This window comes from Otolemur garnettii, unplaced genomic scaffold, assembly GCF_000181295.1.
Source record: "Otolemur garnettii isolate 467f Iridium unplaced genomic scaffold, OtoGar3 scaffold00049, whole genome shotgun sequence".
Lineage (NCBI taxonomy): Eukaryota > Metazoa > Chordata > Mammalia > Primates > Galagidae > Otolemur > Otolemur garnettii.
In genome coordinates, this window is record NW_003852444.1 from 5554109 (window position 1) to 5566631 (window position 12523).

The following is a 12523-nucleotide window of genomic DNA, read 5'->3' on the forward strand; positions in this document are numbered from 1 at the left end:
CTGCTCACAGCAACCTCCAACTCCTGGGCTCAAGCGAGTCTCCTGCCTCAGCCTCCCAAGTAGCTGGGACCACAGGCACCCGCCACAATGCCCGGCTATTTTTTGGTTGCAGCCATTATTGTTGTTTGGCAGGTCAGGGCTGGATTCGAACCTGCCACCTTAGGTGTATGTGGCTGGCACCTTAGCCGCTTGAGCCACAGGCACCGAGCCGAGGATAAACTCTTGAGAACTGCGATTTGAACTAGTTATTTTTTAAGTCTCAACACATTCTTTTTAGATGACTCTTATTACACATTCTATGCTAATCTGATCATGTTCAGTTCAAGAGGGTGGTCCTTCCCTGATCTAGTTCTTAAATTCTCAGAATGCCTAAACATACATGTATACTTACTACTATTCCAAACATTACATCTTTAAAATATTTAATTCATCTTGATAAGCATCTTTTCAAATATAATACACATTTTTTGGCCCCACAGAACATGCTGAAAACTACTAAATTTTCTTTCAATGAGTTTTCTTGATTGGCAATAATAAATGCATACTGTTACCAATTTCACTGAAGGCTTCAAAAGACACCCACTTTGCTCAGTGTGGTTTAGTTACTTCTCTATTCCTGCTAACAGTTTTCTAAACCTTTGACAATTTCCTTAAGCCCTCTACTACATTCTTAGCTCAGCTTTATTCTATACTTGTTAAGGAAAAGACAACTCCCGTCCCTTCAGTTCAAATTACATTTACACTTCCATTAATCCTTCCCTCTTTTCTGCCTGTTTCCCAGGAAGAAATGTTCTTATCTTTTCAAGATTAATCCTTCTATCTGTGCTCTCTTTAAAATATTTTTCATTGCAAAATAACAACCATATAGAATGGTGGATGAAACATACACGTATAGCTTCCTAAGTATAATGTGAATACAGTGTACCCACCACCCAAGTCAAGACACTGACAGCAAAACAAAAGCTTCTGTGTATCACTTCCAGCCTATCACTTCCTCTTTCCCCACCTAGAAGAACTGCTACTCCAACTTTTATGGTCATCAGTTCTTTGACTTTCATTATAGTTTTACCTCCCACATATACATCCTTAAACAATAGAGTTTTGCCTCTGAGAACTTTATATTCATTAATACTGTAAGTATTCTTCTGTGGCTTGCATCTATGACTCAACGTCATGTTTATAAGATCTATCTATATTGCTGTAATAGCTCTAGTTGGTTTGTTTCATTTTGAAGTAATTAGAGATCCCATGGAAATTATAAAGATAGGACAGAGGTACCATGTACCTTTCATCCAGTCTCTCCCAAAGGTTGCAGCTTACATAACTAAACTATTACAGCATCAAAATTAAGAAACTGACAAAGTTCATCACACATGTAAATTCCTTTAATCACCTCCATTATTAAGATACAGAACTATCTGTCACCACAAAGATTCCCCTTAATAAAGTCATGACTTTACATTCACACACATGTCCTTCCCTGCTCACCATCCCTAACCTCTAACAAACACTAATTTCTTCTCCATCTCTATAATTATGTCATTTCAAGAATGCTATATATATGAAATCAAATAAGATAGGACTCTTTGGCTCGGCGCCTATAGCTCAACCGGCTAAGGCGCCAGCCATGTACACCTAAGGTGGCGGGTTTGAATCCCCAGCCCGGACCCGCCAAAAATAACAATGAGGGCTGCAACCAAAAAATAGCCGGGTGTTGTAACCGGCGCCTGTGGTCCCAGCTACTTGGGAGGCGGAGGCAGGAGGCTCGCTTGAGCCCAGGAGTTGGAGGTTGCTGTGAGCTGTAATGCCACAGCACTCTACCCAGGGGGACAGCTTGAGGCTCTGTCTCAAAAAAAAAAAAAAAAAAGATAGGACTCTTTGAGACTGCCTTTTTAACTCAGTTTAATGTCCTTGTTATACCTTGTTAATCCAGGTCACTATGTTTGCTCTTATTATGGTCACCCTGAAAAGGCAGGAGGGACTTCCCACCCGAAGTTTGGTTTGGAAGTTGAGACTGATGACTCCACAAACACATGAGGCTATAGGGAGTTCCCTTACTTATATCCTTGGGGTCTGCAGGGATAGCAGAGCAGCCCTCTTAAGCAGGTTAGAAATGGCCTGAGAGAGCAAGGAAAGGAGACTGGCCTGGGTGTTTCCCTTGGTTAGGAGGTGGGGCTGAGGTCCCTTTGTATGGGCAGGGGCTTGTATGGTCTGAATCACCAACGGATAACAAAGAAGGGAGCAAGAGAACACAGAGGCTTTCTTATCATTTCATCCAGATGTGGGGCATAAGGGGAAGAAGTAGAGGTGGAGATTAAAAGCTGTCAATAGTCAAGAAATGGAGTCAGACACCCCATTAGTCTCTTTTTACTGAGTAGTATTCCAAGCCATATCAGTTTAACCATTCATCTATCAAAAGACTTCATCTATTTCCAGGTTTAGACTATTACCAATAAAACTGCTATTAACTTCGTGTATTAAAATTTGTGCTTTTAACATTTATACGTTTCTATAGATATAGGTTTACATTTATCTGGGATAAATGCACAGGAGTACAATTGCTGGGTCACATGATGAGTGTATGTTTGTTAAAGAAACTGCCAAAATATGGGTGGCACCTATAGCTCAGTGGGTAGGGCGCCAGCCCCAAATACGGAGGTGGCAGGTTCAAACCCCGCCCCAGTCAAACTGCAACAACAACAAGAAAAATAGCCAGGTGTTGTGGCGGGTGCCTGTAGTCCCAACTACTTGGGAGGCTGAGGCAAGAGAATTGCTTAAGCTCAGGAGTTGGAGGTTGCTATGAGCTATGATGCCACGACATTCTATGGAGGGCGACAAAGTGAGACTCTGTCTCTATTTAAAAAAAAAAAAAAACTGCCAAAATATTTCATGGTATATATTTTCCCCAAACTTTTAATTTTTTTTTTTTTTTTTAGAGAGAGGGTCTCATTCTGTCACCTAGACTAGAATGCAGTGCAGTGACACAATCATAATTCATTACAGCCTCAAACTTCTCAGTTCAAGCCACCCTCCTGCCTTAGCCTCCCAAGTAGCTAGGACTACAACACCCAACTAATTATTTTCATTTCCTATAGAGGCAGGGTCTCCCATGTTGCCAGGATGGTCAAGTGATCCTCCTGCCTTGGCCTTCCAAGTGCTGGGAATAAAGACATAAGCTCCCATGCCACACCCATCCTTTTACTTTTGATCCATCTATGTGTATATTACTGTATACATCTGAAGTGAATTTCCTATAAAAAGCTCACAATTGGGTCATGGTTTTTTACCTACTCTATCAATATCTCTTTTATAATTGGTATATTTGACCTTCTATATTTAATGCAATTATTATTGATATATTATGGTTAGTTTGCCATTTCCTTCCTACTTGTTCTGCTTTTCTTCAACAAGGACATCTCACATATGTCCCTGCAGTTTGCATAAGAGAAAGATGTGACCAGATAATCCCAAAGAGGAAGGATGAGAAAGCCTGAGTTTATTTCTCTAGCCATCACCTATACATATATCTTCCTGTTATTTATGCAGTATAATAAACCTTAGCCAGGCATATAACTTTACATTGAGTTATCAAACTAGTGGGTGTTTGTCAGACTACTAAGAAACTAGGTAAACACTATATATATATTTTTTTTCTTAGCCCTATTCCTATTTTCATTTCCTCTGGGATCTTACCCCATCAAAAATGTCCCCAGTGTCTTGAATCTTTGATTTTCTTGTTCAATGGCTCATTTTCATCTGCCTATAGATATACTTTTACCCCATTATCCATTATAAAAAAAAAAAAAACAACTCTCTACCTTGCTCCTCAAAAATCCCAAACTCTGGCTTGGCGCCTGTGGCTCAAGCGGCTAAGAAGCTTGCCACATATACCTGAGGTGGTGGGTTCAAATCCAGCCTGGGCCCTCCAAACAACAATGATGGCTGCAACCAAAAAAACAGCCAGGCGTTGTGGTGGGTGCCTGCAATCCCAGCTACTTGAGAGGTAGAGGCAGGAGACTTGCTTGAGCCCAGGAGTTGGAGGTTGCTGTGAGCTGTAATAATGCCATGGCACTCTACCCAGGGTGACAGCTTGAGGCTCTGTCTCCAAAAAAAAAAAAAATCCCACACTCTGTTTTTCCTTTTAAGTTAGCACCACATTTTTCTCCCTAACTTCAGTATCAAAATTTTAAAGATTCTGGCACATTGCTCTGCTTTCTAATCAAACTCTTCTCTACCCACTACTGTCGTCTCAGTCCTCATGCATTTCTTTCTAGCTACAGATTTGAAACTCTTTCCTTTGCTTGCTTTTGATTAAACTGGAACAACAAAGCATAAAGAAAAGCATTTTCACACCCTCTTTGTTCTTTTCTTTCTTTTCTGTCTCTTTCACCTGCTCTTCTTTCTGTTTCTAGCCCTTAACCGCTGGTGTTCCACTAGGTGCCTCACCCCATTGCAGGTGAATCTTACTCTTCCTCATACTCTGCTGCAGCTGCTCTACCACTACTGCCCTTCCTGTCCACCCTCACCACTGTGACCTGCACATCCACAGCACCATCCTGAGCTCTCTCACCAATACCTCAGCTCCAGGCTCAGCTTACTTGTTTCCTACCTCTATTATCTCTGTGGGGAGCCCCAAAGACACCTCAGGTTTAATACATCTAAAATTGAAACAATTTCCTGTCTTTTAATGTTTTCTTTCCCTCAGCCTCGTCTAACTTACTTGACAGTCATTCACCAAGTCTTACTAAACTATTATATTTGAGTTTTCTTTCTTTCTTTTTTTTGGGGGGGGAGTGGTGGTAGAATTTCTCTCTGCCCAGGCTAGAACGCTGTGGCTTCATTGTAATTCACAGCAACCTCAAACTTCTGCTCAAGCAATCCTCCTACCTCAGCTCTTAAGTAGCTGGGACTACCATGTCTGGCTAATTTTTCTGTTTTTAGAACAGATAAGGGCTCACTTTGCTTAGGCTGGTCTCAAACTCCTGTCCTCAAGCAATCCTCCCATCTCAGCCTCCCAGAGTGTTAAGATTACAGGTATAAGCCACCTTGTCTGGAATGTTTTCAAGTTTTTTGTGGCTTGAAACCTTTTCCATTGATGGTGATTCACTTTTTTTTTTTTGGCAATGAGTCATTATGAAATGAGCTACTGCGGATTTATTTAATACTTAGACTCTCTTTACCTGACATTTTCCTATCTTTAAGACAGGATGAGATATTCCAAAAACAGGAATTTTCAAAATTTGGTAATTTTTCAAAATAAATTATAGATAAGTTCTTGCTTTATTGCCTGGGTTAGTGCAGTGCTGTCATCACGACTCATGAAACCTTAAACTCCTGGGCTCAAACAATCCTCCTGCCTTAGTCTCCCAAGTAGCTGAGACTACAGGTAAGCATCATGACACTCAGCTAATTTTTCTGTTTTTGGTAAAGATGGGAATCTTGCTATGTTGACCAGGCTAGTCTTAAAGTCCTGGCCTCAAGAGATTCTCCTGCCTCTTCTCCCCAAGTGCTAAGATTACAGGTGTGAGCCACTGTGCCTAGCCAGAGCCTAATTTTTTAAAAAATCTTTTAATCCATAGGCCAGGGTCCCAAACTGCTCCCCTCCTCTCTGCCTTTCCAACTCCTTACACACATATAGAAATACATACACACACACATACACACACACACAAGAGAGCCAGTCCTTTATTAAATCTGACTGCTTTTTAATTCTTTCTTTCTAATTCCTTCTTCTGTACTATCTACTAGTAACACCTTAGTATTCCTTAAAATTTGGTTTGCAACTCTTCTTCTCACTTTATTTCTTCACCTGGCATTCTCACTGTTTGATAGTCATGTATTCCATAATGACGTTTTGCTCAATTATATACTGAATATAACGGTGGTGGTGGTTCCCTAGATTGTTATTATTTTTTTTTTTGAGACAGATCCTCAAGCTGTCCCCCTGGGTAGAGTGCCATGGCATCACAGCTCACAGCAACCTCCAACTCCTGAGCTCAAGTGAGTCTCCTGCCTTCGCCTCCCAAGTAGCTGGGACCACAGGCACCGGCCACAATGCCTGGCTATTTTTTGGTTGCAGCTGTCATTGTTGTTTGGCAGGCCCGGCCTGGATTTGAACCCGCCACCTTAGGTGTATGTGGCTGGCGCCTTAGCCACTTGAGCCATAGGTGCCAAGCCAGTTCCATAAGATTATTATATAATACAATGTTTTTACTGGACCTTACCTACGAGGTCTGAACCCATCCTGGAAAAAGTGCTCCCTCATTTCTGAATATCACTATGTTCACCAGATGGCCAAAAGAAGTACCTTTAAGGTGACCATAGTGACATTCAGCAATGAGGAATGCAGCACTTTTCCTAGGATGAGGTCATAAACTTAATTGTCAGACTTCAAAGAATGACAGCTCCGATGGCCATTCTAGAGAGTTCCAAAATTGCTTCAAAGGAATTGTGGGCGAGGACCTAGAGTAGGTGGATAGTTTCCCAAGGGGACTACTTTGAAGGAGACTATAGTGATATTTATCAATGAGGTAGGTAGCATTTTTTCCAGGATGAGTTTGTGAACCTAATTGTCCAACTTCATAAGTTTTATTTTTTTCAAGCTCATTATGTTTTAGATATACTTAATACCCAAAAATTTACCACTGTGTTATAATTAATTGCTTACAGTATTCACTACAGTAATGTGCTGTACAAGTGTGTAGCCTGGGAGCAATGGGCTACATCATTAGCCTAGGTATGCAGTAGGCTGGACCAGCTCACTTTGTGTCTGTGCATTCTGTGATGATCAGTGCCGAAATCATTTAATGATGCATTTCTCAGAAGGTGTCCCTGTTGAGTGACGCATGACTGTACTTAAATGTAGATGATGACTCCCACTCCATGTCTCTGTCAGAAGACATCTCTCTTGAGCTTCAGAACTAAATTCCCAATTACTAGATGAACAATTCTAACCTGATAGTACCTAAAAATTTATACCCTTTAGAAATCTAAAACCTCTCTAAATCCTTATTTCATATATACATGTAAAACTCTGAAATTCTGCCTTTATCTGAGTTCAGTTCATTCATAAAAAGGATGACATTTCTGATAATACCATGTGAATCCTCTCACTAATGGCCATTTATTCTCTAGGACATTTCCCCTAATATTCAGCCAACGCAGCAATGTAACACTGATCCTTAGTTTCCCCTTTAGTCTCATGCAGACTCACCTTGTAGCAGTCATTAGCAATGAGTTGTAAGAGACTAAAGGACTCGCCAGAGGTCTCCATCTTGAGATAAAGTTCCCAGGCTAGTCTTGGTTTCTTATTCATAATATCTACACAAGGAAACAAAGATTTTTATGCTTTTTAAATGCACAACTATGCATCTTATCCTATGGATTTTGTTCTGTATTCTAAATAAACAAAATAATGGCAGGATATCTCTCACATGGAAAGCTTGCAATGTTGGCATTAAGCTGTCTTTTCCTATGAGAATTATACCATACTTAAAATATTTAAGTTGGCTTGGCGCCTGTAGCTCAAGTAGCTAAGGTGCCAGCCACATACACCCAAGGTAGTGGGTTCCAGCCCTGGCCCACCAAATAACAATGATGGCTGCAATCAAAAAATGGCCAGGCATTGTGGTGGGCACCTGTGGTCCCAGCTGCTTGGGAGGCTGAAGCAGGAGACTCGCTTGAGCCCAGGAGTTGGAGGTTGCTGTGAGTTGTGATGACATAGCACTCTATACCCAGGGGGACAGCTTGAGGCTCTGTCTCAAAAAAAATAAAATAAAATAAAACCAGCTATAACTGAGATGGTCAAAAAAAATATTTAAGTTAGGAGTCACATAATTATGTCCTTTTTTTTCAGACAGAATATCACTTTGTTACCCCCAGTAGAGTGCTATGGTGTCACAGCTCATAGCAACCTCAAACCCTTGGGCTTCAGCGATTCTCTTGCCTCAGCCTCCCAAGTAGCTGGGACTACAGGTGCCTGACACAATGCTTAGCTATTTTTAGAAATGGGGTCTCTCTTGCTCAGGCTTGTCTTGAACCTGTGAGCTAAGGCAATCTACCTGCCTTGGCCTCCAACCTGGCCGATAATTATGTCTTTTAAATTGGATTGACTTCCACTAGTTCTCATTTTGCTCATCTGCCTAAATGAGCATACCTATCATTCATGACCTACTTAAAGTTTCAGCCTCATTTAGAATATCTGATTGCTAAAATTTTCCTGTGACTTCAAAAGCTCAGTGAACATTTAAAATCTGAGTGGAAAAAAAAGCAGCAAGAAAAGATAGTGCATCAGAAAGACAGAAAATAGAGGTTCCAAATGTACAAAAAAATTACATTGTTAACATTTTGCCATTTTTCAGTCTTGGACCACTGTGAAAAGATAAAATTAATGTAATAATATATTTCACAACAACACTATAAACTGAGACTCTGGAAACTTTAACAAGGCTAAAGGAAGACTTGACATCTTCAGGACTGTAAGAGCTTAAATGAATGTTGAATGGTAGAACTAATTACAGGACAAACCTGTACAACACATTTACATTTACATGGCAACCCTTACTGAGGAGCTTAACCACCTTTAACTTCAGTGTTCACTCATTCTACACAGTAAAACACAAATGAAAGTTAAAAACACTCAATGTTATTTACAAACAGATTATGTAAAAGAAAAGAAAAAGAGGATTCCTCTTGTAATATTTAAAAGACTCACAGCACCGAGCTAACCAGCTGAGGTAAACATAATCATTTTTTATCTTCTCACTTTGGATCAAGAGGAACACCTGCAAGAAGAGGAAAGAAAGGGACTCAACACAAGAATGGTTTTGCAATAAAAATATCCACTATTGGTTTGTCTTAGATTGATAATCACTGTAGCCTTATAGGCAATCAAAGTCTACACAGGGACAGGCATGGTGGCTCACGCCTATAATCCCAGCATGTTAAGAGGCCAAAATGGTAGGGTTGCTTAAGGTCAGGAGTTTGAGACTAGCCAAAGCAACACAGTGAGATCCTATCTCTACAAAAACTAGAAAAATTAGCTGGGTGTTTAGGTGTACACTTGTAATCCCAGCTACATGAGAGGCTGAGCCAGGAGGATCACTTGAGCCAAAGACTTTGAGGTTGTAGTGAGCTATGATGATGCCACTGTACTCAATGCTGGGCAACAGAGCAAGACCTTGTCTCCAAACAAATTTATTTCATTTAATTTAAAAATTCCATATAGGCTTCTAAAAATAAAGAAAAAAATTGTGGTACTTTTAACATATTTTACTCAGAAATTGACGTTACAAGCTGACAAAAAGTTGGTAAGGATATAGAAGATCTGAATAGAATAATTAACTATATGATACATATTCTTTTCAAGCTTTCATGGCAATGTTATGGGGAAGTAAGGCAAGTCTCAACAAATGTTAAAGGACTAGTGTCATACAGTTATGAGTATGACTGGTGTCATACAATTAATTGTCACACAATACAATTAAAAAATCAAAATAAATAAATTGATATTCATTGAGCTGTCTACCTATAATTTGTATACTTTTCTTTTTTTTTCTCAAGACAAAGTTTCATTGTGTTGCCCTCAGTAGAGTGCCCATAGCATCACAGCTCACAACCTCAAACTCTTGGGCTTAAATGATCCTCTTGCCTCACTCTCCCAAGTAGCTGGGACTATAGGTACCCACCACAACCCCCAGTATTTTTTTGTTGTTGTTGTTGCAGTTGTCATTGTTGTTTAGCTGGCCTGGGCTGGATTTGAACTCACCAGCCTCGGTACATGTGGCCGGCACTGTAACCACTGTGCTATGGTGCCAAGCCCAATTTGTATACTTTTCTGCACTTATGGTATATTTCTATAAAATTCATCAAAAAAGGGAAAACATTAATATGGTTGTAAAATTTATGTCTATTCACATTGTATTTTTTTTTCTGTTTTTTAGAGACTGAGTCTCATTATATTGCTCAGGTTGGAGTATAGTGGCATGATCATAACTCAATGCAGCCTTAAACTCCTGGGCTCATGTGATCATTCTGCCTCAACCTCTGAGTAACTAGGACTTCAGGAATGTGACATTATGCTCAGTTGCGTGCCATACTTTTTAATGTAACTGAAAAACAAAAGACTCTTTAATAATCCTTTATCCTTGACCATTTCATTTAGGTGAGAAAAAGATAGGATGTTTTTATATAGAATCATTCAAATGCCTTCAGAAGCATGTACCCACCTCTTCGCCCTCGCTGGTATTTCCTGTTGCAGCTTTGGCTTGGGCATAATTAAAATTAAAGATGTCATCATTATAGAAGTAACTCTGAAACACATCCCAAGAACAGGTCATATTGAGCATTAACAGACAAAATATAAAACCACCAGTTATATCAGATAAACAAAAATAATCTTAATGATTAGCTAACATCACCAATGCCACCAGAGAAAAAGGGTCATCTCTAAGGGTATCCAATCTATCCTAACATGCCATATATATATATAATTTTGTATATAAGTTATATAGATAATTCTATACTGACCTTAAATGAGTTGAGGTAAATTAAGACATCATCAAATTGCTTAAGCAGGAAGAAACAGGAAGCCATGCACTGTCTCCCTGGTATTGTATCTGAAATGGAGGGGAAAAAGAAACCACATGTATTTGTGAAGCTAAAAGTTCTCTTTAGCCGAAAATTGAATTATTTTATAATTTAGAATTAGAAATGTATTCTAAGACATCTTTCTGGATTCTTAAATTATAGATTCTGTTCCATGGACGAAACTGTAGCATAATGAAGGTCATGGTATTTGAGAGTGACTAATGATCTCTCTGGGGATTAACTTCCAGAATTGAAAATGAACATATGACATGCAGACACACTGGCTACAGTATTCCCCAGATTGTTTTCCAGGGCTTTGATTCTCTCATCCAACTCTAATGTCTGCACGTTCAGTTAATGTGGGTTGGTCTCCATCATCACTTGGCTAAGACAACCTAGGTCTTCCGATCACAAATGGAAAGGTAATTTTCCATGGAACCATCTGATTCTGATCCTGATTCAACTTTTTGTCTGATATTTATTTGAGGTGGTAGAAGATTCATACAACCACCCTTGCCACTGGCATTCCTAAGACTCCTTAACTATTCAATGTTTTTCTCATAGTAGTTACCATAGTCTGATATACTATATAATCTGTTTATGTACTGTTTCCAGTCTGCCTGTTCAATTAGACTGTAATCTCCACAAGGGTAAGGAATTTTAGCCTTGCTATATACTTACCTCAATAAATATTTGTTCTATAAATGAATAAATAAAATGGAGAAAGTAGATATTTAATAAATGGTATTGGTAGAAAACTTGTAAATTTTCAGGAATAAAAAGAATATTTAACAATCAGTTCAGCATGAAAACTTAGTCAGAATAGAAGCTGGCCATAGACAACTAGTATACGCAGCCATATTGGTTCATACTAGCTATCAGCCCTTTTATAGCCCTTTCTCAAATCTCTCACAGAATCTTGATTGACGAAATCAATACTTTCATAATAAAAATGAAGCCACAAGACTACTAGTGGAAAATATAGGTGAAAGTGGTGGTAAGAAAGCATTTTCTAAGCTTGGTACTCATGTCAGAAATAATTATGAGAAGATAAGCTAATTATAATTTTAATATTTTTATATAAAAAATACTATAGGCAGTTTCAAGACAAACGACCCACCAGAGAAATATCTGCAATGTGACAAAAAGTTAGTACAAAAAGAATTCTTGAAAAAATCAAGGGGAGGGGAGGAGGGTGATTGGTGGGATCACGCCTATGGTTCATCCTATAAGGGTACATGTGAATCTCTCTAAATGTAGAATATAAATGTCTTAACACAATAACTAAGAAAAAGACACGAAGGCAATGTTAACCAGTTGGATGAAAGTATTTCAAATTGTATACAGAAACAGTACACTGTAACCCATGATAGTATTAATGTACACTGCTATGATTTAATAAAAAAAAAAAGAAAAATCAGTATTTTGAAATAGCCCATCTAAAATGGATTCAATTTTTTAAAACTACACATAAAGAGTAAATTTATTCTTTTTTTTATTTATTCTCTCATTCCACTTTAGCTGAGTTATTTAGAAGAGTTAATTCCAATATTCGCTCCTCTTCCTGATCTCCTACTGCATAATTCAAAGCCATATATTCCTAGACAGCAAATCAAACTTCACAGTCCATATAGCCCAACACCAGTTATGAATCGTGCTTATAAGTACAGATTTCAGACCTACCACATTCACTAGCTGATCCTCCCACCAGCTGGAAGAACTGCTGGGCAATTTTCATATGATCCCTCTGAAAAACAAAACAAAGCTGATATATCCTTCATGTTCACATGGATGGAGCTGGAGAATGTTCTTCTGAGCAAAGTATCACGAGAATGGAGGAAAAAGTACCCAATATACACACCCCTATTATGAAACTAATTTAAACCTTTTTATATGAAAGCTATAACCAAATAGCCTAAGAATATGGGGAGGGGGG

General features: G+C 38.9%; 1 protein-coding gene across 3 annotated transcripts in view; it reads right to left on the reverse strand.

The window, feature by feature from the left end:
- The window catches only part of TTC26 (tetratricopeptide repeat domain 26), a 61185-nt gene that overhangs the window by 4675 nt on the left and 43987 nt on the right, over positions 1-12523 (reverse strand). For all 3 annotated transcript variants that reach the window (XM_003791581.3, XM_012806243.2, XM_003791582.3), the window contains 5 exons: positions 12271-12334; positions 10528-10616; positions 10227-10310; positions 8714-8783; positions 7214-7320 (listed from right to left, as the gene is read on the reverse strand). In XM_003791581.3, coding sequence (XP_003791629.3) covers positions 7214-7320; positions 8714-8783; positions 10227-10310; positions 10528-10616; positions 12271-12334 — 414 coding nt within the window. The remainder of the gene's footprint in view (positions 1-7213; positions 7321-8713; positions 8784-10226; positions 10311-10527; positions 10617-12270; positions 12335-12523) is intronic.